Consider the following 27501-nt stretch of genomic DNA (forward strand, 5'->3'; position numbering starts at 1 on the left):
AAGAGTTATGTATGGCACAAAAACTTCCCTGAAGAAATGGGCTTTTAAAAGTGTTTTAAAGGACAAAGAAGTGTTCTGCTTTTGTTGTGTTCTCTGAAAAGGGACAGTTTCGTAGCTATAGAACAAGAAAGGAAGCTGTGATAAAGACGAGACTGTAATAAAAGGACAAGAAGGACTGAAGCTGTTGAAGTCTTATTGTTACTTAAAAAGAAAAGAAGGTATCATTGGAGTCTAATCATAAACCAAATGTATTTTTGCCTTCATAATGAATGCCGCTCATTGCAGTATGACACATTGTCGGCAAAAGGGGATTCATCTGCCTCAATTATAAATGCCATCAGAGCACATTATCTACTGTGTTCTTTACATCAAATTCCAAAGAAAAGTTCCTAAATAATATAATATACATTATAATATATAATTACTATTACATGTACATATAATTTTAATGATATAATCAAATTATAATATTTTCATAGAATAACACCAAATGGCATATTTTTGATTGTTTATTCAAATATGAAGACATTTTAATCTTGCAAAATGGAAAGCATATAGTAATATTCCTTCATAGCATACATCATACAATTGTGTACACAGTAATAATTTAAAAGCCTTTTGGATGTGTTTCAGTTGGTATAAACTTTGAACTTCATCTACTTGAAATAACAGTGAACTCAGATGTAAAATTCAGCTCTTTCACAGAGCACGCTGGGACATAATAGATGAACAAATCCTTTGCTAGTCCTCAGGAGAAGCATTTTCAGTAGACCTAACGAAATATTCACTGCATTTTTTATGAGCCAAATGAGAAAATTTTAAAAACAAACAAACAAAAAAACACAGAAATATGCTTAATAGATCAAATGACATTAGGTCATGGGAAAAAAAGTTGTCAGTTGGTTTGGGATAAATATGGAATTTCTGCAGTGCTTTGAATGAGGAAAATGGAAGGTTAATGATCAGGAAAGGCCTGCTGCCTTGGTATACCAGGATGAGGAGTCAGCCAAATGTGGGTTCAAGTTCCCACTCTTCCCCTGACTGTGACTTGGAGCCTTGGTCTCCTTATCTGTCCATTGGAACTGGTGATGCTCCTCGGGATGTCATGTTAACTGAGAGGAGGTCTGTACAGTCCTCACTATTTGCCTAATGTGTAGAGTAGCTGAGCCTAAAGATTTGTATCTAAAGGTATCTAAAGGTGGGTTTCATGGATTTTCCTGCGAGGAACTTAGAGAACAAAATTAATATCAAGGCGTCTCCAAGATGCTCAGGGCTTGGGCAGCTGGCCTTCTCTCCGAGGCGGAAGATATATGAGGCACATGCCTAAAGCAGTTGTGCAAAATGGAGCTGGAGGAGCCTTATTTGTGCACAGAAATACTCCTGAGAATAATCTAGATACTCCATTCAATTTCACACCAGCAAACAATAAGAGGATAGAGGCAACTGTAAAAAGATCTTTGGAAGGTCATACAACAGGTGTGCTTCCAGATCGCAGTTAGCCTAAAGACAGAATGAAGACAGAATGAAGGGATTGCCCAATTCTTATCAGCAAAGCTGCAGATTTATAAGTACCTCCAATGAGAGTCTAGGAGGTAGCAACTTCTTTTACAATACATGATTGAAGCCAGTTGGAAAGTGTCACATTCAGGTCTGTACTATTGCACCTTACACATTTCCAGATTCCCACAGTGTACTGAAGGCCTTTCCAAAAAAGCTTGGAATAAAGGCTGAGGAGACTATACCTGATAAGCTTTTCGCTCTTAGAGAGGTAGAATGTTTACAGCCGGTGTGAATGCACCAATGGTTCAAATAAATCACAATTACTATGAAGAACTGACTCCTAAGGATATTGAAGATACTGTTGTTGAGCCCAAGGCTGGCAGAATTCCAAAACCTAGGCCAGTTTGTGGACACTTCTCTTGTGAGCCAGCTGGAGGTCTTTCCTCTTTGACCATACCACTTAAAGGTCCTGACTTTCATGTACAGCAGGCCTTTAATTTGTATGCAACTCTGTGTCACTGGAGGAATAAAATATGAATCTCCATCCAACACAATATCAAAGACTTGCTTAATAAGTTTATGGGAGAGGTTGGCACCAGGAACGTAGGAGCTGATTTGGAATGCTCCAGTGCTTGGCTGTACTCCTATCGATGTTTTCCTTCAAATTCCAAGTCCTGAGTACTAGGAAAGCTTTTTGCATTATTATTATTTCTGAGTTAGGGCTTCCAGAAATATCATTCTTTCCATTTAAAATCTTTTAGCTTCATAATTGATATATCAAGGGAAGTATTTCTAACCCTAACCCAAGCCTTAAGTCTGCATAATGGTAGAAAAGTCTGCAGTTAAAGTAATTCATGGGCAAATATATTGTGATATTAGGAACAGTTGTGTAAAGATGCTTGGTCCCATAGGAACTAGTATTATCAGATGGGGCAGAACTTGTCAAAACATCTGAGTGAAGGACCAGTGTATGTTTTAAATGTTCAATTCATCAGAATGTCACTCTGTAAAATAGAACAAAGATGCAGCACTAATAAAAAGAAATTAAGCCATTTGAAATACGAAGTAAGTTTTTATGTGTAGATTCGATTGACATAAAGTACATTTCAATAAATATAATCAAAACAAACCTCACATAGATAAAAATCACAAAAACTGTATATGTTATTTATTGGAGGTGTCATAGACAATTGATAAAGAATTGTAATTAAACCCATTTTTGTCATTCTGCAATCCAAAATAACCAAAGTTTTGAGTGAAAGAGCAATCTCCCATATCCAGTTCCTTTACATACATTTTGAGCAAATACCATGTATACTGAGAGTATTTAAAGTTTTCACTGTGAGAAATGAGCTAGTTTCTTGCTTGGTAAAGTATCTAATCTAGGTTGGAGTGATGACAGCCATTGTTGCAAGGAATCATGTAAATCTAAACTATTTCTATGTTTGTTTTAATTACCCACATAGTAAAGGGAAGCAGTCTCTCAGAGAGATTTTGATGGAAAGGAAGAAGAGACTTAAAGGAATTTCTTGACAGAAACCGAGTGAAATTGTATTGTCATCTGTAAATTATGGATAAAAATAAAGAATATAAATTTTATTCCTCTAATTGAGTTAATGACATTAAGCCATAAGTTTTTATATTTTTGATTAAAAATTAAAATGATTGTAAAGATAATTTTTAAATGAAAAATTAATGCTTTTTTTTTTTGTTCTTTACTAGTTTTTATATAGTTTTGGTTTATAGTTGACAAACTAAAATCTCATCTGTTGTGATGCTGTCCTTCCAGGTTGGACTATTATGCAACTCACATCCCACATAACTCACTGTACTGGACTTTACCCTTTACAATGAGATGAGTTCACTGATGTGCTTTTGGATGTCAGGGCAATGTGAAATTCTAAATACTTGCTCATCATTTCCTTATGTCAGCAAAGCACACTTGGAGTGGTACTGAGCTAGAGGATGTAGGCGAGAATTAAAAACACAACAAAACAGAAGTGCTACTGAGAGATTTATGTTTGACCTTTAGTATACTTGTTTGTGTTCTCAAATCAGGGAAAAAAATTGCAAATTGAGCAGAGAGCAGATTCTGAAGGACTGGGAGTTGTGCCTGGGTGAAGAAATGTCATAGAAAACAATAGGAATAGGCTACACTATTGTGGAAAAGCAGACTATAGTGTCATAGGGTCATTGAGAAAGCACTTAGAGAGCCAGCATCAGGAGTTTCTGTTTTTCCACAAAGGAAAGCCCACTGGCATAAGGTTCTTCAGACACTTACCAGAGAAGGAAGAGCTTGTCCATACCCCATGTATACTAGAATGCACATTCCATGAGCGAAGGAACCTTGTTCCTTTGGTACGGTGCTGTATTGCTAAAACAGAACATTGTTTGAACCTAAACAGTTGCTCAGAAAACATTGGTAGAATTAATCAAATGAAAGTATTAAGAATATGTCCTTATGTCCAGAAAACCATAGCGTAAGTTTAATATTTTTATTGTTCTGAAGTTTCTGTTTTTTCAATGCTACAGGGATTTCAGATTAAAACAGATTTTACAGTAATTTATCAACAATAACTACAGCAAGGAAAAAGAAAACTTTTGTTAAAGTCTCTAATCATTTTCTTCTTCACTTGTAGCCAATACAACATGGCAGACCATGTGGCAAACACACAGAAGGCTCTCTTTGTCTCTCCTTGTCTGTCTCCTCTAGCTCCTTCCCCTCCTCCTTTTTCTTCTTTCACCTTTTCTCTCTCTCTTTCATTCAGTACTGTTATATCTGTGATTAAATTCCAACCTCCCCTCCCTCATCTCCGTACCTTCTCCTCACTCCAGAGAAGTAAGTAGCTTTGCACAAGCTTAAGATCCACCATCTTAAATACACCAGTCCGTGTCTCACTGTTAGGATTTTCCTTATGCCTCAGAGATCCTTCATGCCCTTTGCCTGTACAAAACCTAATGAATTCCCTAATGCGCTCTTCTAGCACTCGGCTACAACTCTTTAGGTTGTTCATCACACTGGATTGTGCTATTTATTTTCCCTTCTCTCGAGCTATATAGCATATACATCCGTTCCATGTAAATATCATCCCATTTGCCCTTCTACCCCCAGCACCTGGCACTGAACTTGGTTTATTATGTATTTGTTTATTGAATGAATAAAAGAACACACAACTCTGGAGTTTAGGGAAGATGGACAGATTTGAGTCCCTGAGAGGAAAACAGATTCCTCAGGAGAGTGTACAGAGTAAGGGGATGCAGAATACTGGGCAAATCAGTGTGTAAGGATCAGGTAAGGAAGAGGGGTCCATAGAGAAGGCAGAGAAGGTGAGGTTAAAGAAGGGCGTGAAAACCATCAAATGCCAGGTCTGTGTCAAAGACTGAGGGCAAAGGGAATTTGAGGGAGTGTGTGATTGAGAGTGCTATATGTAGAAAAGATTCAGGAAAATAATGCCTGGAAAAAGTATCCATTGGATTTGGCCAATGCAGAATTGTCATCATTAGGGAGAAAGGTTCTGGAATTGTGGTAGGGCAGAGACCAGACCTCAGCTGAGGAGAGCAAAGGAGAAAGTTTGCAAGTGTGAACCACAAGTTAGACTTTCTGGGAGAAAGTTTGGTTGAAAGAGGAGGAAAGTTATTGGACAGTTATCTAGAAGGGGCATGGAATCAACAAAGATTTATTTTATATTAGAAGGAAATTGATCAAGTGTATGGTTCTTTGCAGGAAGGGCTCAGCAGCACATGAGATTATCCCCTGCCAACCAATACTGATTTTCATTTAATCCTTACATTATTTACTTATTGATTCATTAAGAAATATTTACTCAGCAACTACTGTGTGTTAGACAGTTTTCTGGGCATTGGGCATGTGTTGGTAAATATGGCAGACCAAGGCCCTGCCATCCTGGAGATGACATTTGATTCCAAAGTTTCTTTAAAATGTGTCCTTGACCTGTTTGCTCATTAGAGCAATGAAGTTACTAAGAGTCCTGAGGGACTTAATGCATTTCATTTACCCTATTTATGAGGTCTCTAAATTCTGCTAATGATATCTCTCTGATGTCTATATATCCATATTTTCTAACCAGAGTACATTTTCCCTGACATTCCTTCTGAAAGAGTTGTCTACAGTTATAAATTGAGACTCATTTCTGAATTGCTGTCTGTCTTAATATATTTGAAGACTGTAACAATTCCATGCTGCTTCAGCTGATTTTTAATTAACATTTAAAAAGTTTAAGATAGGGCAGACCTGGTTTGCCTTTTCAGACATACTATAGTAAGTTCTTTTTCCTGTTATAAGTTCATAAAAGAATTATTGAAACTGTATGAAAGTTTTACAATAAACCATTACCTTTTAAATGCACATATTGTTTTATGAGAGAAAAATTAATATACTTAACAACTTTTTCTTGACAAACTACCTCTAGTGATGAATGATTTTCAATACCTTTTGACTCACATTCTTATTTGGAAGAAAACATTTTTTCCCTTGAAAAGGTTTGAAGCAGCCATTCATCAGTAAAGGATCTTGTGGAAATTTACTTATTCATTGGTTTATTCAACCAAAGTATATTGAACACTGACTGTGTGCAAGGCTCTGTGTGAGGTGATGGGGTAACAAAAATAAATTATGCAAGGCTCATGTCTCCAAGGTGCTTGGAGTTTAGTGCAAAGAGAAACTTGTACACAAATCTTTGCAGTTCCTGTAAGTAGATAGTATAGTGAATGTATACTGCTGATTCTGAAGGTACTGAGAAAGTTGGAGAGAGAAGACGTGGAAGATAGATCTTGAAGAATTATTTCTACTTTTATTCCTACTCCTACAACTAGAAATCGTTAACTGAGTGACTAATTATGTGTCAGATACTGTAGCAAGGGCCTTGGTTTTAGCCACATGAAGGAAAGGGCAGCTTTATATCAGTTCTAGTACACCAATAGAAAATCCAAGAGTCCGGTCTTTAAAATCACAATATAATAGTAGATAATCATGTTTGTTTTAATTGTATTTAGAATTGAAGAATTTTGCAAGACCCTGTCTATGAATGTTTTTCTCTTCCTCATAGTTGCCTCTCACTGAGGAGAGATTGTTAAATGTTCTTACTCTCTCTCTAATTTTAACTTTTAATGACTGTTCAGTGTCAGTGCTCCTGATTTTCTTCATTCTGCCAAGTGTTTATTGGAATGTAGCCTAATATTTATAATCTTAAGGAGAATTCCTCTCGCAAACGAAGTATCATTTTAAAATGTACACAGAAATTATTTTATCTATTTTTAAAATTAAGATCTTTTATTTATTTATTTTCCTCTGTTGGGTCGCACATATATTTAGTTGCCCTCTAATATGGTAACTCCAACTCTTTATAGCTCTCATGAAATAAATTTCAATTCAGCTCAACACTGCATCAAGTATTAAGCACAGGCTATGTGTCTGGCAGTGTCTTAGATTATGGGATTACAAATAAAAGAAACACTGGGAGTATGAAGTTTAGTACAAGGACAGAATGAATGCAACTCTGTGTAATAGAATGAGGTAAATTCATTCCAGAGAGGAAGTTCTCAAGATGATGTCATACTTGAGCTGGGTTTTTGGAGGCTCAATAAACTTTTGCCAATCAGAATGAGGTGAGAGGGCACTCCAGGCAGAGAGAACAATATGGTAGAAGGTGGGGAGGCTTGCAAGCGTGCAGGGACTCGAGCATGAACATAGCGGAACAAAGGGGCAAGAGATGGGATGTGAAGGTCTAGTCCTACATTCTTAGGATGCTCCAGACTAAATTATAGAATTTGAGCACAGAAGAAATTTAAGTGATTTTAAAGCAAGGTAATGAAAGGCTCACATCTATACTTTATAAGGGTAATTTTGAAGACAGAGAAGAGTCAAATAGTATATACCATGAGACATGGTAGAGAAGGAGCTGACCTGTCAACTTCCTATCAGTTGGGCTGTTATAAGACTTTCATGATTTTAAACCCAACATAATTCCTTTAATATGAAATGTCAAACTTGCTTGAGATATAACTATTATCAAATAAAATAGAGTTATTTTAAAAATAGAAATATTTTTTGATTTAGTGCTTGTCCTGGGTACAATTAGATTTTTTATTTGATAAAGTCTATTATTTGGCGACACTTTCTTATTTTTAAGGATTTGCCTTTTCTGTCCATTTCTACTGAGATTGTGTTCAGTCATGGCAGAGCATGGTCTTGCCATTGGAAAACCTGTACTTTCGAAGTAGTCTAACACTGGGTGGCATCTGTGGGAATACGCACATAGTACAGGGCTGCCTCCCTAGCAGACCTATAAAAGCAAGAACAAAAATCAAAGTGGAATAAAGGCACATTCGGAAAGGAGAAAATAGGATTTAATCCAGTCAGACCATGATTGAAGGTGCTCAGAGACAAGAAGAGTGAAATGAGGTTGGCAGCAGCAGTAGTGATTAGTAGGAAACCACTACCTCTGCCACCAAATTTAATTTCCTTGGCATAAGAGAAGACAGAAAAACACTTCTTTAAATTTTTGTTTTTTAATGTTGGAAAGTCTTGCTCTATGGTCACATATTGTTTAGTTAACCTTCCAGGAGATTTTGTAAGCACTGTGCAGCCGTTAATTGACATTAGACAGTTCTATGTCAACTGTAACCTTAGGTACTCTATTTTTGACAGGCAAAAAGACGTTCAGACAAATCCAAGATTATCACATTATTCAAAATTTCCCTTCATCTAACTTTAAGTAGAACATATTACACAGAAGTCAAGTCTAATGCAAAGGAACGTCCTCCTACCTACTCATTCATGCTCTTTTCCCAGATGCAGCCACAGGTTGAACCTGTCTGGCAACTTTCATTTATACAGAAGATCAATTTCTATCCATGAGATAAGATCATCTTTTTTTCTGTAAATTTTTTTTCCTCCTAAGGTGGTATGGTCGTCAAATGCATTTTGATAATTATAATCTTCACACCCAGTTAACCTTGCGGTCAACTGCTATACGTTGTAATAATGACATAGCTAGCTATGCCTGTGAAAGATTTCCTGAAATTGATCCAATACTGTTAGTTCTTTTTTAAAATGAAAACTAACTGCAAAAATCCAAAATACTTGTAAAATGAACAAAAGCAACCTGATACAGTTTAGAATGTTTTGGACTAGGACCTGATATTAGGGGTTTAGCCAAGGAGAAATTTCCATAAATGATTAGCAGTATAGAGATGACTTCATAAGCAATGTTCTAAGGGAAAAGCAAGAGTATACCAGAGATCTGAGCTGAATGTTGAAGTTGTTTATAAAACATCAGTGGCTTGTATGCCCCAGTCATCTCGCTTAGAGATTGGATAGCCTCCAACTTGCCCACAACAAAGAAAAGTTTGCCAAATGAGAATGACACTTGTGTTATTCAGTTAGCCTCTGTGTATTTCCTATGACAGAAAAAATTGGTTTAAATATCTCAAATCAGGTTGTTACATTGTCTGTCCTCATGTGAAAAACAAGGACCCTGTAGGATCATAATTCTTGACCCAGTTGAGAAAGCATTTTCCTAATTCTTAAATTAGTACATTAATTTGCTTAAGATTACCTCAATGCTCCCCAACCTCGTTTTCCTTCTCCCAAGGGAAACATCAGTTCCCTCTTTATATTAGCATGGTCTCACTATGAATGCTGAATGATTCTTTTCATTTTTAGTGTCTTTGCAACTCTAAATTTCCTAAATTTTCATGCCTTATGTATGAAGTATTTCCTTCCATTCACTCATTTTTTACCATGTAGCTGTGTGTTTACCATGAAGTTATTCTCTGTTGCTTAATAAGTTAATTACAATACTTTAGTTTGGTATTTAATTTTTTCACAAAATGGATTCAGCTTGCTTGTCCAACAGTCTCTCTCATTACCTTACATGAATGTATTCTTAAGTCAAATTGGCTCCAACTATTTCTGTATCTGCTCTGTTGTTCATGGGGTTATCTCCATTTGCAATGCTACTTTCCCATTTTGACCTGTCCAGAATCTAATCCATTCTTCCAGGTTCCACCCTTGTGCCATACTATAATGTGATCTTACTTCGATATACCTGGTGATTCTTTGCATGTTTTAATTTACCTATCTCTTTCCTCCTTTTTTTATAGGTATCTGTGTACTTGTCTTCACTACTAGTTTGTATCTGATAAATGGCCAAAATTAGTTTCATTGTAGCTATTTGACCTGGATATATTTATACCACTACTTGTAACTTATGGCTTTATCAACTCTTTTGTTAGTATTTTATGCTATAAGGGTTAAATGAAAAAATATTATCATAATAAATTCATTTTGTATAATAGAGTTAATTTCCAAAGTTGTATGACAGTTAAAGCCTGATGTATGCCAGCATGCAAGGAAACTAACAAGTCAGCCTATATGAAATAGCAGCAGGGCCTTCAAAATGTTCTTAATAAGATTTGCTCTATTCAAACAAAGAACCATTACTTCATTCTTACTAATCCCAGAAGCATAATAAACTATGGTCACTTTTGGCATTAATCCAATTTTGCCATTAACTTTTCCAATAAAATTTGATTAAGGGGTAGTAGAAGACTTTTGTAATTTAGGGAAGTACATTAGAAATTTATTTCCTGCCCACAGTTTCTCATATTTTGAAAAATTCTATAAATACCTATAAACCAATTTCTGACTGAATAATCTTTTCCCTTATGGGGAGTACCTAAAATTAATTGCAGCCTCAAGGTCAAATTCTTATTTATTTATTTTTTAATGTAGTTACCTTGACTTTTTTTAACTTTTTTTTTTTTTTTTTTTTTTTTAATTTAGAGAAGTAGGGTTACAGAAAGATCATGCAGGAAGTATGGAGTTCCCATATATCCCCTTTGGAAGCACAGTTTTCCTTATTAGTAACACTTTGCATTACTGTGGTACCTTTGTTACAATTGGTGAAACAATATTGTAATAATTATAATTTTGACTATAGTCCATAGTTTACATTAGGGTTCACTGTATTATACAGTCCTATGGTTTTTAGAAACTTTTTTTCTGATAACACATACAAACCCTTAAATTTCTCCTTTTAACCACAAATATACAGTTTCAGTGGTGTTAATCATATTCACAATGCTGTGCTGCCATCACCACCACCCATTACCAAAACCTTTCCATCACCCCAAACAGAAACTCTGTACCAATTAAGCATTAACTTCCCATTCCCTACACCCTACCTGGCCCATGGTAACCTATATTCTAGTTCCTGACTATGAATTTGCATATTCTAGTTATTTCTTGTAAGTGAGATCATAGGATAGGATAAACATTCCCATTCCAGAATGGAGAAATTGGTAGGAAAATAGTAATCACAGTTTCAAATATTTCTGAAACCCAGCAGGGAAAACTTGATTAGATCTAAAGGTCTGAGACCTATCTGTGGCTTGATTCTTTGTCCTCCAGACCTGATGGAATGGCAGGCCCACCCCTTCCAAGCACTTGTGCAGAGGCCATGCTCTTCCCAAACACTGGGCTATAGGTTCCATTCTCTCCAAGCACTGGAAAGATGGTCAGGCTCTCTGTGAATGCTGGGCCACAAACCCCACCCTCCCTGAGTACTGGGATGGCAGCCAGGCCCTCCATGTATGCTGGAGCATATACTCCACCCTCTCTGAACATTGAGATAGTGACTGGGCTCCCTTCGAATACTGGGACACATACCCCACCCTCCCTGAGCATTGGGATGGTGGCCAGGCTCTCCAAGATCTCTGGAGCACAGGTCTCACCAACTCCAAACTTTGGGGTGGCAACACTCTCCCTGCATAACCCTTTGCACACGTGGCGGGACCTCTCTCTTGGCCCTAGGAGATCTCTTCAATGCAGACCTCAGCTTCCATGGTCCTACACTTGAAGACATTCTTCCTTCAATTCATCCCTTCTCTGTCCCTTTCAGGCATTGCTTCTGTGTATACAAATCTCACAAAAGCCTTGTCAGTTTTGCATGCAGTTCCAGGCATCCAAACCATTAGACACTTGAACTTTCCAAGATCCTTCCTCCATTCCCAATCCTTGCGTTCTCTAAGATGCATGACTGGATCCATGTCCAGGGATAATCTCTTTGGCAGAGTTTTTGTCAGTTAAACCCTTGCACAGAGACTCAGTTCTTGGAAACTCAAAGAGGTCCTTTATAGAGCTGCTTCTGGCCCTAGTCTCAGAGCACACTATCTGGATAGGCTGAGAATTTTCCAAAATATTCATTGCTGGTTTCTTTGTTGCTTAACAGTTCAATCTTCAGATTATCTCTTTCCACTCTTATTTCACTATAAACTGCAAGAAGAAACCAGGCTGCATCTTCTACAGTTGGCTTGGAAAACAGCTAAATATCCAAGTTCATCACTTTTAAGTTCTACCTTTCATCTAACATCATTAACTGTGCTGAAGATGCTTCTGCCTGCAGGGAAAGTTGTGGGGGGAGGGAGGCACATAAGTTTCCTGTTTCAGTCCTTCATGCTGCACCTGAGAGATTGGCCGTGACATATAGGCACCCCAGTCTGGACATAGGGGTAACTGCTCCCTGTAGACAGGGCCAGGGACCCAACAGTCAGACCACAGGCTAGCTCCACACCACTCAAGGAAGGGGATGGGAGAGGGGGCACCAATGGCTCCGCTAACTTCTCCTTCCATGTTTTAAGTTGGATTTTCTTGATTTGGCATTTGCTTAGTTACCGTCACTGTTTAACTGATTTCTGGGATTTTGAGGAAGATGACTCTGCCAGTTTTTGCTAGTTTTTCAAAGATTCTATGGGGGAATGGAACACTGGAGGGCCTTATGCCACCATCTTGGTTGACTGGAATCTAGATTCTTATTTTAACAAATAATTGATTGAACTAAAGTATTTGTTGGCAATATAAATAAAGAACCCATATTGAGGTGGACATATTTTCTATTTTTTTTCCTCTGGACTTCATTAGCACCAAGGCAGATTTTTAGTAGACCTTTATTTTATAATACTATCTTGAATGAGGCAGTTATGTCACTTGGTGGGGATTTTGTTTGTTTGGTTGGTTGGTTGCTTCTATATAGCAGTGTAGAAAAGATGAGATCGTTTCTGAAGAAAACAGTTTCATTTTGGTGTAGACATTTATGCATTTTTAAACCTATAATTTTTTTCTACTGACTCTTTCCTTCAAACATGTTTTTTTTCATCTTTAAGGATTTTGCCCTATTGAAAATTTGAAGATTTCTGCCAAGTCAATTTAAGTGAAAATAGCAGAATTAGATCACCATGACCTGCTCTTAACTGGCTCAGTTACTGAGAATTCTTATTTAAGGGAACATCTCTTTCTGAGATGTTCTGAGAAGGAAAAGGGCTCAGTGTGGCCAGCTATAGTGGCAGGTTTCTCTAGTGAAGTTTTCCTTATGTGGTACTAATGATCTTTGTCCTGTTTTTGCATATATGGTTCTTCCCAAATGATTCAAGGTACAGAAAAGCTGCTATTTCTGTTCTCAGTGCACCTGGTAAAGGCTTTTTAATGATCTCTTCTGTTTTTTAAGGTGTTCTTTTCTTTTTAGATCTAAACCTTTGTTTGCGCACTGATCACGGAATTACATAAATTTAAAATGTTTACCTGAATTCAGTCTCTGTACTTGTGTCATAAAATATCTTAGATGACATCAGAGGAATGGGAGGCATCTTTAGCCTTGATATTATTCCTTGCTATGCTTAAAAATCCTCTTAGAATTGCTGTCCACTATATGCCCTTGAATAATAATTATTGTCTATTGAATGAGTCCTATTTGCTTATCACAGTGCTAAGCACTTTATGTGCATTAATTTAATTTGTATCATAATATCCTCTATAGGTTGGGTAATTCTAAACTCCATTTTTAAAATGGGGAAACATGTTCTGAGAGACTAAGTAATCTGTCTGTGGAGTTCTGTACTCTTTTTTACCACATTACTTTATTGACCAAGCAACCTTGAGAAAAGGCACAAGGACATCTGATCAAGGTAGCTCTGTAGGGTCCCACTTTGAGGCACCGCCTCTGTTCTAAGCATACAGCAATGCTAAGTAAAATATGAAGACAGAAAATGTAAAGTCACAGCTGAGCTCAAAAACAATTTATTATTGTGCTGTGGCTCACAAATGGAAAAGAAATGCAAGTGATGAATCGTAAGCTGCTGAGGCTTCTGTCCTGCTAAGCTCTGGAGTTGGAGAGAGGATGCTGGTACAACTTCTACAGGGTAATTGGAAATAAAAGTTATTGTTAGTCTATACTAGATGGAAATCCCAAGCCAGCCTCACTATCTGAAACCAGAGCATAGAGAAGGAGTCCTCCACATCTAAGGAATGTCTGAAAAATCTGTAGAGATTGGCTTTTGTGAGATGGTAGGCTAAAGATGGCAGAGGAGGACAAGATGACCACTAAGCTAGGAACTGAAATAGATCCCTCACTGGGTCAGTGCCTTGATTATTGGTCATCCAGACGTCAACACAATGTAATGCTCAAGTCACCAATATGAAACTGTTTATGGGTGGGTTGATCTGGGTACAAAATGGGCCCAAAACCATTTGTAAGAGAAGGATGATGAGAGAGAAGAGATGAAGCTATATCAAAAAACTAAATAGGAAATACTTGTACTTCAAATGAACTTGAGAAAGAAAATTCCCAAACATGTGAGGAAACCTAACACTAAGGAGACAGTCAACAAAACTGACCATTGAAGATAAATTTATCCAGAAGAAATTTAAATATGGAAATAGACTGGTAAAGTATATTTTGCATGTTTGAGATACAAACAAAGGTAGACCATTAATAAACAAAGGCAGAAAATCATGAAACAAAAATAGTCAATTATCCAATTATTATTTATTTACAAATGTTTATAAGACCACACTATGTCATAGGCACTGTTATATGTGTGGATGATAAAGCAGTAAACAAAAATACATAAATTCCATATCCATATAAAGGAGTTACATACTAGTGGAGAGTTTACCTTTTAGTGGCAGAAATTAAATAAGAATAGGCAGAAATATTGGAAATGAAAAAGATAGTCATTGAAAGAAAATTCCCATTATAAAGGATAAATGGTAGGCTCGACACAGTCAAATAAAGAATTACTCATTTGGAAAATATTTTTGAGAAGATCACCTAAAATGCAGTAATTGGAAAATAAGGCAAATGATGTGAGAAACGTTATGGATGCAATGATAAATGCCAGCTTCAGGGTAATGGTTTCCCTGGGGAGCTCAGAGAAATTGGAAGAAGAATGGGAGTGAGAAGAGGTGAACAGGAGGCTTCAACTGGATCTGTAATGTTTTATTTCTATAAAGGTGATGCAAAAGGGAAGGGCAAAATGCTCAGATCTGTTAAAATATGATGAAGTATACATGGATTCCTAGTATTATCTTAAACATGTACCTGCATCATTGAAATAAAAAGACACACAGACTTTTCGTGAAAACATGAATTTTTATGGCCAACAATAAAGTTTACAAACAGCAAATCTTCTGATAATGAGGCAAGTTACATGGCCTTTTGCTTTATTAACTCCCAATTCCCTAAGAATAGAATCCAAACTCCTTATGACCAATAAGGCCTTTACAGAGTCTACACCTTCCATGCTTTGTAAATTGCTCACTGAGTCTAACCTCACCTCATTTCATGTTTTTTGTGCCTCACACAATTCAAGCTCCTTTCTTCCTTCTAATACTTCTTTGGAGAAATCTACAAAATTGTTAAATGAGACCTCAAACTGCTTTGACTTTAATGCTGGTAGGTATTTTCTCTCAATCTAGTGCTTTTAGTAGATGCTGATTCAACCAGCTACATGAAATGGTATTTTCATGGCATTTAATGGACCTTCTGCTGTGCAGTGGTTCATGTCACTGTAACCCAGTCATGGTGAGCTGGACCCTGCCTCAGACTTGCTGTGGTCCCCATACTTCTAGAGGTCTTATGTGCTAAAGATCCATGAATACCTGTGGGATTCAGGCCAAGACAACTGCAGAGGGTCTGTGGAAATCTCTTGGGAGTTCAAAATGAATTATAATGAGTAAAAACCAACTTTAGATGCTAAAATATTTTAAAAAGTTGTTTTATTGTATGTTTGAGAGGTGACAAAACTAATTTTCAGTAAGAATGAACTTAGATTATTTTGAAAGTTACTTTTAGAGTTAGAACTTTCCTAATTTAAAGTTTGAGATTTGATTAATCCTTGCTACTTTTTCTTAAAAAGACAAACTACCACCAACATCACTACAAATAATATGTCTGTGTGGGTGTCTGCATGTGTATTTCTGGGCTTAGGGTTCCCTCACTCATTGTGCCCATTACTGCCCATGTTTTTTATAATAGTCTGTCAATATTTTGAGATCCTAAAAAGTGCCCTGAAACACAAATCTAATCAGCTTGCATTTGAACATCTATTAGGACAATTTGTTCAGCTATTTTGGGATTAATTTGTGGCTTCAATATTAGTGCTCATATCTGCAAAATGATTTTACCTCATTGGAAGTAGATAGTAGTTTAAAATAAAACTTAAATATAATCCTTCCTCAAGGGTCATTTCCTTGAAGTTTGTGTTTAGTAATGAACAATAGTTAAGCAAGCCCAGGTATAATTTTGGAAATTGAATTTATTTCAGGGCACTAGGACCCCATTTAGTGTACGCAAATAGTTATTACCATGTTGCAACCTGCTGACAAAAAAGAGCCAGTGCTGCTTCAAAGATTTTAACTTCCAATCTGGGTGGAGCTTGGTGACAGAAAGAATTGGACTTTCTGTTCTTAAAATTTTTGGAGTATTATTTTCATAATTTTATACATGCACAATAAAGGAAAACTGGGTAATGTTCTCCAGTAGTCACATGAAAAAATGTATTTCTTTGGCTTTTGTAATAATACTAATTATTACAAACATTAATGAATACTTATTCTATGCTATACACTATTCTAAGCATTTTATTTACGTTAACTCATTTAATCTTCTCAGTAGCCCTGTGAAGTAGAAACTCATGTTGTCCTCAAATTGTGGATGAGGAAATTGAGGCCATGACAAGTTAAGTCATCTCTTTAAGGGCATAGGATATGTAGTGGAGCCGGTGGTAGCTTTAATCAGGTTTTTGAATGGGAGACTATTGACTTTCCTGCAACCATTTCTATCAAAATGTTTATTCACCTGTCGTTAAAAGAAACTCAGTTTCCCCACCAGGGTGTCCCAGAGGTTCCTTATCAGCTATATGGATGGGCTTTGACAAAATCAGTCTTCTGTAATAATCCAAACCATATATAGTGGCCGTAACTGTCACCCAGAGACTTAAAACTTGGAGCAGTTCTTGGTGACAACCTCTTCCTCTCTCCTAGGCAACTGCCTTCAATTAGTCATCAGTCTAATCAACTTACCAGTGAATGCTCTCTCCTCTAGGTGGAATGGCCTTACTTCTTCTCCCTCTATTCCTGTATTACTCATCAGTGATTTCTGGGCTCATTCCTAGTTATCACATCTCTGATAATTTTAAATAATTCTTCCTTAGACAGGCCTTCTTTGCATAGCTCCCAACAGAATATAAAACTTAGTCCTCTGCTAACATCGTGTTCTTTAGTTTCATATAGTAAGAATTTGTTATATAGTCAGTATTTGTTTATTAGAGTTTACATGCACTAAGGACAGGAAATGTAATTTTTTTCAAACATACAGCTTGTCCCACCTTAGCACAAAGACTGGAACAAAAATCAGTGCCTAGTGATATCTGAGAAAATAAATAAATACATACATAATTGAAAGGAAAAAAAAAACCTCAGTGAAACTTGAACATTTTTATGCACTTTTGTTTTTTTCCCCTAACAATGACTGATATTCTGTTCTTTGGATTCTTACAGGGCATTCTATTTGGACAAGTCAAATTCACCCCCAGACTCCACATCTAAAGCTGCCTATGTAGATAAGGTAAAAATAGGTGACTCCGTGGGTTAGCAGTTGGTCTTTTCCATACTTCACTTATTTGACTTTTCTGTTGTTCTTGAGCAATGTGTCATTACAAATATTTGTCTTCTCCAATTCTGTGATCTGCATATTAAAATCATATTTTAGACCACTCATTAAAAGCTATACAAACAATGAATTGCATCCTATCTGAATCTATCTGAAAGGATTTTCTCCCAAGCATTTTTTAACTTTAGGTCCTTCACTTTTTCTGCAGTTAATGAGGCCTCTCAATGCTTTGGATGAGCTCTACAGACTGGTAGCTTCGTTTATCAGATCCAAGCGCACAGCGGCCTGCGCGAACACAGCCTGCAGCGCCTCAGGGGTGGGGCTGCTGTCCGTGTCCTCAGAGCTGTGCGACCGGCTGGGCGCCTGCCACATCATCATGTGCAACAGCGGCGTGCACCGGTAGGTGAACACACTCACCTTGCTCGCATCTCTGTGACTCTGCACTTTGTTTAGTGATTCTCGTTTATATTTTGGCTGCAAGAAATTAAAACTGGCAACAATCTAAGGACAACAATGTATTTGGAATGTGATTTTGGAAATAGATCCTTCTTGCACAATGTCTTCAGGTTTTAGTTCTTGTATTTCCCATGACAATTTATTCATAGAAGTGAATACAATCCCACGTTTATATCATTGTGGCCCAGAATCTTATCAACCATGTATTTGTATAAAACGATTTGTACTTTAGGTACAAAAATGTATAACTATTCTAATCCCTGTAGGAATTTGCTTAGTGGAAGCTGATTCAACCAGCTCAGTGAAGCTGTTTTTCCACCATGCTTGATGGACATTCCACTTTGAAGTGGTTCAGATTCCTATGAGCCAATTGTTGTAAGCTAGATGCTACCTCCAGGTCGCTATTGTCAGAATTAGATCCTGGAGCCCACGGGAATATGCTTTGCTGAAAATGTAAAGGACCATCTTTACATCATCAGGCAGTTTGTCTATGAGCCCATCAGGCAGTTTGTCTATGAGCCCACGGGAATATGCTTTGCTGAAAATGTAAAGGACCATCTTTACATCATCAGGCAGTTTGTCTTAGGCAGCTTTGCTATGTCTGGGACCGCCAAGGTCGATGTGGCTATGCAAGGGCAGCTTGAAGTGGGATTGAGGGACCCCTATGCCAGTTCTCCCTTCATAGTCAGTTGCTCCTCTTCTGTCACCTCACTATTTCACAAGGAGGTAAAACCAGGTAGTTGGAAATAATAAGGCAAAATTCAGTCCTCATTTTAAACCATGTAGGCAACTAGCCTCCTGTCACCAGACCTAGTCCCTTTTTTTAGTACTAAGCCAATTAGAGTTTAAGGAGGGTTTCATTTATTTATTCACATTTCCTTGGTTCTTAATCTTTGCCAAGGACTGTGGTCGATTCTGTTGGCTGTGCAGCATCATTTCTGCCTTTAAAGTGGCCACACTCTTGTTGGTGATATTAAAGCAGGAACATTGTCAGCAATGACAGCAGACCTAGAATACCAGAAAAAATAAATGGCTTAGGACAGTTACTGGTCAAAACTTAGATTCAAGAGTAAAGTAGGTTTTCAAAATGGTTAGCAGTAGGAAGTTTCCATGGAGAAGGCAGTGTTTGAATTGGGTTTTGCTGGGTTGGGTTGGGTAGGTGAGAAAAAGGCCATCCGAAGCAGGCGGCTTTCATCTGTGAAATTCCATTGAGATTTGGCTAGCCCAAACTCTAGTTTCAAACTCTGCACACCATGAATTTACTTAAGACACTTGGCAAGACTTGATTTTTCTGAAGGGAGCTTTACGTTTTTATGGTTGACAAAATATATTGTATTTTCCCTGTGATTATAATTTGCTGTATACTTTACGCTCTATTGAAAGCTTCTTAAGAGTGTAATTGAAAATATCAGGTCTACAACTTAATGCATGAATTATTATTCCATAATACCTTTCACCTGCAGAGAAATGATGTAGCCCTTCTGCTGAATTCATGTTCATTCACTTTATTCCCATTCATTCATTCATTCGTTCAATATTCCTTGAGTACCAGTTAATGGCTGGCACTATTCCAGGTGTAGCAGATACTCCACTGAACAAAACAAATTCCCTAATCTCTTAAAGTATATGGTATGTTAAGGGAAAACAGATGATAAAGTGGTAAACACATAAATACATATAAATGCATAAATGTGACAGGTGGAATAAATGTAAAAAAGGAGAGAAGTCAGAGTAAGCAGGGGTAGAGGGTGACAGGAAGGGAGGAAGGGGTGGTACCTTATGATGAGGTGATACTTCATTAGAGATACACATGATGAAACAAATGAGTGCGCCATGCAGATTTCTCAGGGAAAGAGCATTCCTGTCATAAGGAGCAGTAAGTGCAAATATCCTCAGGTGGGAGCGTGCTTAGTGCATTCAAGGAACTAAAAGGAGCCCTTCGTGGCTATAGCACAATGTCATTGCCTAAATTATTTATGTTCACATCTTATCCTAGTAGAAGATCTTTACTGGCGATGGGCACACTGTGTCAACCAAGAGGTATTTCATACTTTGAAGCTACAACATACCCTGTTATGGCTGCATTAATTTACTGAAAGCTAATGCAATTAAATCTACCATTTAATCATAGGAAACCTTGACCCATTTGTCCAAATTATTCTCTCAGAGTTTCAGTAAGCGATTTAAGAATTTGATATTGCACAAGAAAAATAGGTATTCCACCATTATTTTATAATTGCTATATTCTTTGGAATCACAAGTAACGTTGAAACCAAAATAGTTTGACCTCCATTTCAACAATATAAAATAAATATAGCTTTAATCTCATCAATTCAGGAGATGGTTGCTGAGGTCTGGGCACCAGTGCCCCATGACAGGTATTGAATTCAAGGTATGTACTACTTGGAGGTTTCATTTTTCTATTATCCAGAATAAAATGAGGGTTTGACCTAACCTTTGATTTTTCAGTGAAGGCTATACATAGATTTTTCTTGATTATAAAATGTGTGCTAATTTATATTAGGATCAGAATTCCATGATCCTAAAATAATCTTTCAGTAATTATAATTCAGACAGCTGCAGAGAAACACGCAGATGTACACCTGCAGCCTGCACTAAACACTGAAGTTTGCCCTCAGGTTCCCACAACGGGGAGAAGCTCACAATGTGATTCAGAATAAATCTTACACAAGCTATTATTATCCTTTGCTTTTAAAATCGAGAAATAGTCAATGATACAGTATCCACATCAGATAGTCAGTTTTCTGACATTTCTGATTTTATTTGGCAAAATGATCTAAAATATTTTTAAAGTGTTGAATTATACCATCTAGAGTTTGTATTATTGAGAAGAATATGATTTTTCAGCATGAAATAGCAAATTAATTAGTTTTAATGTCTAGATGTTTTAACCTGAAATCAGATGCCAGCGCTATCTACAACACTGAATGTGAGATTAGTAGGAATAGGATTCATTATGAATTATTAAAACCTCCTCGTAGCATTTAACCTGGCTCTGTTGTTATTAAATTCTCTTTCCTAGGGTAATGCTTTGTGTGTATTACAAGTCTGCTGATGAACTCGCATGCAGGCTTTAGCCATTTACCTAATTTTAATATCACCTTTGCTATAGAATAGTGGGAGAGGAATGGCAAAGTCCTTTTCTAGAATCAGTGTTTTACCTTTTAAACAATATAAGCATGATATTAAAAGGTAGTCTAATAGTTGGAAACATTTCCAAAATTAGCTATCTTAACATGCCTCTTTTCATTTTTGCTTTGTGTCATCTCTTGCAAACTCTATCAAACAACATACATTTAAACAGTTGTTTTTAGCATATATAGTTATTAAATATGCTTTATGCTCTTAACAAATATGTATGTATGTGTATGTATAAATACTTGTGTGTATGTTTATTCAGAGTATACACATAGACTTTCTAATTACAATTTTTACTTGCTACATAATATTCCAATCAGGTGGTACACTGCAATTCACTATATTTTGGTTAATGATTTCATTTCTTTCTCCATTGCAAATAATGCCTGCCATGAAGAATATTTCTATATGTTGTTTTTTTAAAATTGTATTTTATTTTCCATTAGGCTATAACAAAACAAAAATATCATTCAGATAGATTTACTGCATCAAAGAGTTTAAACCTCTTTGGTTAATGTATTGTTGTTTTGATTCCAAAAAGGTTTGTGCTCATGTACAATACAACCAATAGGATAGATAGATGTGTGTTATTTTCACCCTTACCTTGTCTCCAAAGGGTCTTATAATCCATTTTTATAGTGTGCTTCTTCTACTAGATAGAAAATTATATTTTGGTATTGCTTTAGTTGGTGATTGAATCATGTCCTCCGCAAAAACCATGTTCAAGATTGAAATTATGCGTAGCATCTTCTCTGACCACAATGGAATGAAGTCAGAAATCAATAACAGGCAGAGAAGTGAAAAACACTCTTAACAAATGGTTCAGAAAGAAATCACATGGGAAGTCAGTAAGTATCTTGAGACAAATGAAAACAAGAAGACAACATATGAAAATTTGGGGGATGCAAAGACAGTCCTCAGAGTGAAATTTATACCCCCTAAATCCTTATATTAAAAAAGAAGAGAAAGCTCAAATCAAAGACATAACTGTATACCTGGAAGAACTAGAAAAATAAAAGCAAACTAATCCCAAAGCAAGCAGAAGGAAAGAAAGAACAAAAAGTAGAGCAGAAATAAATGAAATTGAGAATAAAAAAAACTTTCCAAAAAGTTGATTTGCTGAAAAGATCAATAAAATTGACAAGCCTTTAGCTTGACTGACAAAGAAAATAGAGAGGATGCAAATAATTAAAATCAGAAATGAAAGAGGAGACATTACTTCTGATCCCACAGAAATAAAAAGGATCATAAGAGAATACTATGAACAACTGTATGCCAACAGATTACACAGCCTAGATGAAATGGACAGGTTCTTAGAAACACAAACAGCCTACACTGATTCTAGAAGAAACTGAAAATCTCAACAGACCAATTACAAGTAAAGAGATTGCATCAGTAATTAAAAACCTTCCAACAAGGAAAAGTCAAGGACCAGATGGCTTCACAGGTGCATTCTACCAAACAGTCCAAGAAAAATTGACACCAATCCTGCAAAACTCTTCCAAAAAAATTGAAGAGGGATGGAACACTACCTAATTAATTCTAGGAGGCCAATATCACCCTAATACCAATGCCAGATAAAGATACCACAAGAAAAGAAAATTACAGACCAGTATCTCTTCTGAATATAGATAGATGTAAAAATCCTCAACAACACAGTAGCAACTGAATCCAGGAACACATTAAAAGCATTATACACTATGATTAAGTGGCATTTATCCCAGCTATGCAAGGGTGGTATTCCAGTTTGCTAATGCTGCTGTTATGCAAAATACCAAAAATAGATTGGCTTTTATAAAGGGGGTTTATTTGGTTACAAATTTACAGTCTGAAGGCCATGAAAATGTCCAAATTAAGGCATCAACACAAGTATACCTTCATCAAAGGAAAGCCAATGGTGTCTGGAAACCTCTGTTAGCTTGGAAGGCTCCCATGTGACTGGCATCTGCTGATCCCGGGTTGTGTTCCAGCTCCTCTCTCAGCTCCTGTGCATTCTTCAAAATGTTGCTCTTGGGGCATTTTATCCTTTCTTAGCTTCTTCAGCTCCTGTGCATCTAACTGCCTGGGTTCCTGTCTTAGCTTTGCCAGCAGACCTTTTGTCTCCAGAGTGTTCCTCTCAGCTGCTCTGAGCTCCTTCTGTTTGTGAGCTCTTTTATAGGACTCCAGTGATTAAATCAAGACCCACCCTGGATGAGTAGGGTCCATATCTCCATGGAAATAATTTAATTAAATGTTTCACCCACAGTTGAATGAGTCACATCTCCATGGAAACAATCAAAGGATTCCATCCCAATCAACACTTATACTTGCCCAACACAATAAAGGACATATATGAAAAACCCACAGGTAACATCATACTCAGTGATGAAATACTGAAAACTTTCCTTCTCAGATCAGAAACAAGACAAGGAGCCCACTGTCCACCACTGTTATTCAACATTATACTGAAAGAACCTAACCATCACAGTCCACCCCTTATCAATTTAGCAGCTATGCACATCAGCCTACTCTCTAAATAAAAATAATAACAGGCATATTTTTTGCCTAACAATACACAGTTGTCCTGTGTACAACTGGAAATGCAGTAAATCTCTCCAGAGTAGGGTGCAAGTCCTTGGGTAATATTCACTCTTAAACTTGATACCCTATAACTTAAATATTATAACATGAGCAAGACAACTTATGTCATTTGATAGGGGGAAAAGATAGAGAAGAAAACAAAGATATTTGCTTCATGTACAAAGACAAACATACTCATAATGAAACAAGAAATAAATATTCATGCCATTACAGACCTCGTTTCTGTAACTGGTCATGTGGTCATAGTTCATATTTATTGCTGCCTTCTTCCACAACCCATTCCATGTTCCCTTTACCCTCAGCAAGCACCTCAGCTGGCTGTGGTTCTTTGCCTGGAGGGGTGACCCAAACCTTCATTCCTGAAGTTTCTTGGCCATTGGTAGTCCTGCCTGGATTGGGTTGTTGCAGTTTTCCATTGATTTTAATCACAGGGCAGAGTAGTACTAAGAGACACCCTAGAGGATCTCCTATATTCCAAGAAAACTCTTCTTTACCTCCATTGTGTAGTTGTGGTCCTACTTCTCCTTGATAGCCAGGATCAATCACCCTAGCTGTACAGTAATCCCCTTCCTTGCCTGTTGATTCAGAGGCATGAGAAGCCCAAAGCGGCCAGGTGGCAGTCTTAACTTCCAATTCAGTGGAATCATTGTTGTATCTCCTTGTGGGAGCACTCCTCCTTTTGGCACTAAGATCTGTAGATCAGCAGAACTTAAGGTTGCAGAGTCAGAAAGCAAAAATTTTTCTAGTGGATCACTAGGGGTGATAGTGGGTGGTGCCACCCCCATTTCCACCCCTTGATTCCTGGATCCGTGAATCCTAGCTATGGGAGAAACAACACCATAGAGTGAATGCTGATTCAGAGCATACACAGCCTCCTGGAGAACACTGCCCCAGCCCTGCAAGATATTGCCACCTAGCTGGCACCATAATTGAGTCTTCAAAAGGCCATTCCACCGTTATATCAACCCACCTGCCTCTGCATGATGGGGAACATGGTAAGTGCAGAGAATTCCATGAGCATATTCCCATTCCCACACTTCATTTGCTGTGAAGTGGATTCTTTGATCAGAAGTAATGCTGTGTGGAATACCATGATGGTGGATAAGGTATTCTGTAAGTCCATGGATGGTAATTTCAGCAGAAGCATTGCAGGCAAGGTAGGCAAACCCATATCTGGAGTATGTGTCTATTCCAGTTAGAATAAATTGCTGCCCCTTCCATGATGGAAGTGCTTCAATGTAATCAACTTGCCACCAGGTAGCAGGGTGATCACCTCGGAGAATGATGCCATATCGGGGACTGAGTGTGGGTCTCTGCTGCTGGCAGACTGGGCACTCAGCAGCGGCTGTGGCCAGGTCGTCTTTGGTGAGTGGAAGTCCATGTTGCTGAGCCAATGCATAACCTCCATTCCTACCACCATGACCACTTTGTTCATGAGCCCATTGGGCAATGACAGGAGTGGCTGGGGAAAGAAGCTGACTGGTATCCACAGAATGGGTCATCTTATCCACTTGATTATTAAAATCTTCTTCCGCTGAAGTCACACTCTAGTGAGCATTCACATGGGACACAAATATCTTCATGTGGGCTATCCACATACCTCTTCCCCAGAACTCTTTGTTGCCAATTTTCCAATCATGCATCCTCATGCATTTTCCAATCATGCGTCTTCCAAGTCCCTGACCATCCAGCCAAACCTTTAGCAACAGCCCATGAGTCAGTATACAAATGCACCTCCAGCCAGTTCTTCTTCCAGGCAGAATGAACCAGGTGCACTGCTTGACATTCTGCCCACTGAGAGGATTTCCCCTCACCACTGTCCTTCAGAGACATCCCAGGAAAGGGCTGCAGTGCTGCAGTTGTCCACTTTTGGGTGGTGCCTGCATATCATGCAGAATCATCTGTAAACCAGGCCTGAGTTTTCTTTTCCTCAGTCAACTGATTGTAAGGAACTCTCCAAGAGGCCATAGCTCTGGGCTGGGAAAGAGAAGGTAATGTGGCAGGAGTGGGGGCCATGGGCATTTGGGCCACTTCCTCATGTAACTTACTTGTGCCTTCAGGACCTGCTCAAGCCTTATCTTGTTTATACTATTTAGATTTTATGATGGAGTTCTGCTGTGCGTGCCCAACTTAATGGCTTGACCGGTCAGGCAACACCCAGCTCATGATAGGCAACTCAAGTCTCATGGTAACTTGGTGACCCATGGTTAAGCGTTCTGTCTCTAGTAAGGCCTAACAGCAGGCCAAAAGGTGTTTCCCAAAAGGAGAGTAGTTACCTGCAGAGGATGGTAAGGCTTTACTCCAAAATCCTAAGGGCCTGCCTTGTGATTCTCCTATAGGAGCCTGCCAAAGGCTCCAAACAGCATCTCTGTTTGCCACTGACACTTCCAGCACCATTGGATCTGTTTGATCATATGGCCCAAATGGTAGAGCAGCTTGCACAGCAGCCTGGACCTGTCACAGAGCCACCTCTTGTTCGGTCCCCACTTAAAACTATTAGCTTTTCTGGTCACTCAGTAAATGGACTGGAGTAGCACATCCAATTGAGGACTGTGTTGCCTTCAAAATCCAGTGAGGCCTTTTTTGGTCTTAAGAGGGACCAGATGCAACAGCTTATCCTTTAGCTTACAAGGGATATCTCAACATGCCCCACATCACTGGACACCTAGAAATTTCACTGAGGTAGAAGGCCCCTGTGTTTTTGATGGATTTATCTCCCATCCTCTGACATGCAAATGCCTTACCAACGAGTCTAGAGTTGTTGCTATTTCTTACTCACTAAGTCCATTCAACATGATGCCATCAATATAATGAACCAGTGTGATGTCTTGTGGGACCAAGAAATAATCAGTGTCCCTGCAGACAAAATTATGACATAGGGCTGGAGAGTTGATAACACACCTGAGGTAGGACAGTGAATGTAAACTGCTGGCCTTGCCAGCTGAATGCAAACTGTTTCTGGTGGTCCTTACTAGCATCTATTGAGAAAAAAGCATTTGCCAGATCAGTAGCTGCCTACCAGGTACCAGGGGATGTGTTGATTTACCCAGGCAGTGATAACAACATCTGGAAAAGCAGCTGCAATTGGAGTCACCACCTGGCTGAGTTTACTATAATCCGCTGTCATCCTCCAAGACCCGTCTGTTTTCTGCACAGGCCAAATAGGAGAGTTGAATGGGGATGTGGTGGGAATCACAACCCCTGCATCCTTCAAGTCCTTAAGAGTGGCATTAATCTCTGCAATCCCTCCAGGAATCCAATATTGCTTCTGGTTTACTATTTTTCTGGGTAGGGGCAGCTCTAGTGGCTTCCACTTGGCCTTTTGTACCATAATAGCCTTCACTCCATGAGTCAGGGAACCAATGTGGGGATTCTGCCAGTTGCTGACTGTCTATTCCAATTATCCCTCATTCTGGAACTGGGGAAATAACCATAGAATGGGTCCAAGGACCCACTGGACCCAATGTGAAGTGGACCTGAGCTAAAACTCTATCTGTCACCTTACCTGTATAACTCCCTACCCTGCCTGGTGGACCAGAGTGACATTTTGGGTCTCCTGGAATTAATGTCACTTCTGAGCCAGTGACTAATCCCAAAATATCTTATCATTTCCTTTTCCCCAATGCACAGTTAGCCTGGTAAAAGACCATAAGTCTCCCTTAGGGAAGGCTGGGAGAAGATTAACAGTATAAATTTTTGGCAGTATAACAGGGTCCTTTCCCAAGGGACATGGCCTTCCCCTCATTCAAGGGGCTCTGGGTCTATAAACTGTCTCAAGTCTGGGAATTGATTAAGGGGCCGTGACTCTCTGTTTTTTTAATTCAAATTAGACTTTTGT

At 38.1% G+C, this 27501-nt stretch overlaps 1 protein-coding gene and 1 pseudogene across 1 annotated transcript in view; both read left to right on the forward strand.

The window, feature by feature from the left end:
• The window catches only part of PREX2 (phosphatidylinositol-3,4,5-trisphosphate dependent Rac exchange factor 2), a 332829-nt gene that overhangs the window by 256348 nt on the left and 48980 nt on the right, over positions 1–27501 (forward strand). The window contains exons 36-37 of the mRNA XM_037802580.1: positions 17357–17423; positions 17677–17867. Of these exons, the coding sequence (XP_037658508.1) occupies positions 17357–17423; positions 17677–17867 (258 nt within the window). The remainder of the gene's footprint in view (positions 1–17356; positions 17424–17676; positions 17868–27501) is intronic.
• Positions 1264–2037, forward strand: LOC119509503 (annotated as a pseudogene).

The sequence above is a fragment of the Choloepus didactylus genome, chromosome 14 (assembly GCF_015220235.1).
Source record: "Choloepus didactylus isolate mChoDid1 chromosome 14, mChoDid1.pri, whole genome shotgun sequence".
Taxonomy (NCBI): domain Eukaryota; kingdom Metazoa; phylum Chordata; class Mammalia; order Pilosa; family Megalonychidae; genus Choloepus; species Choloepus didactylus.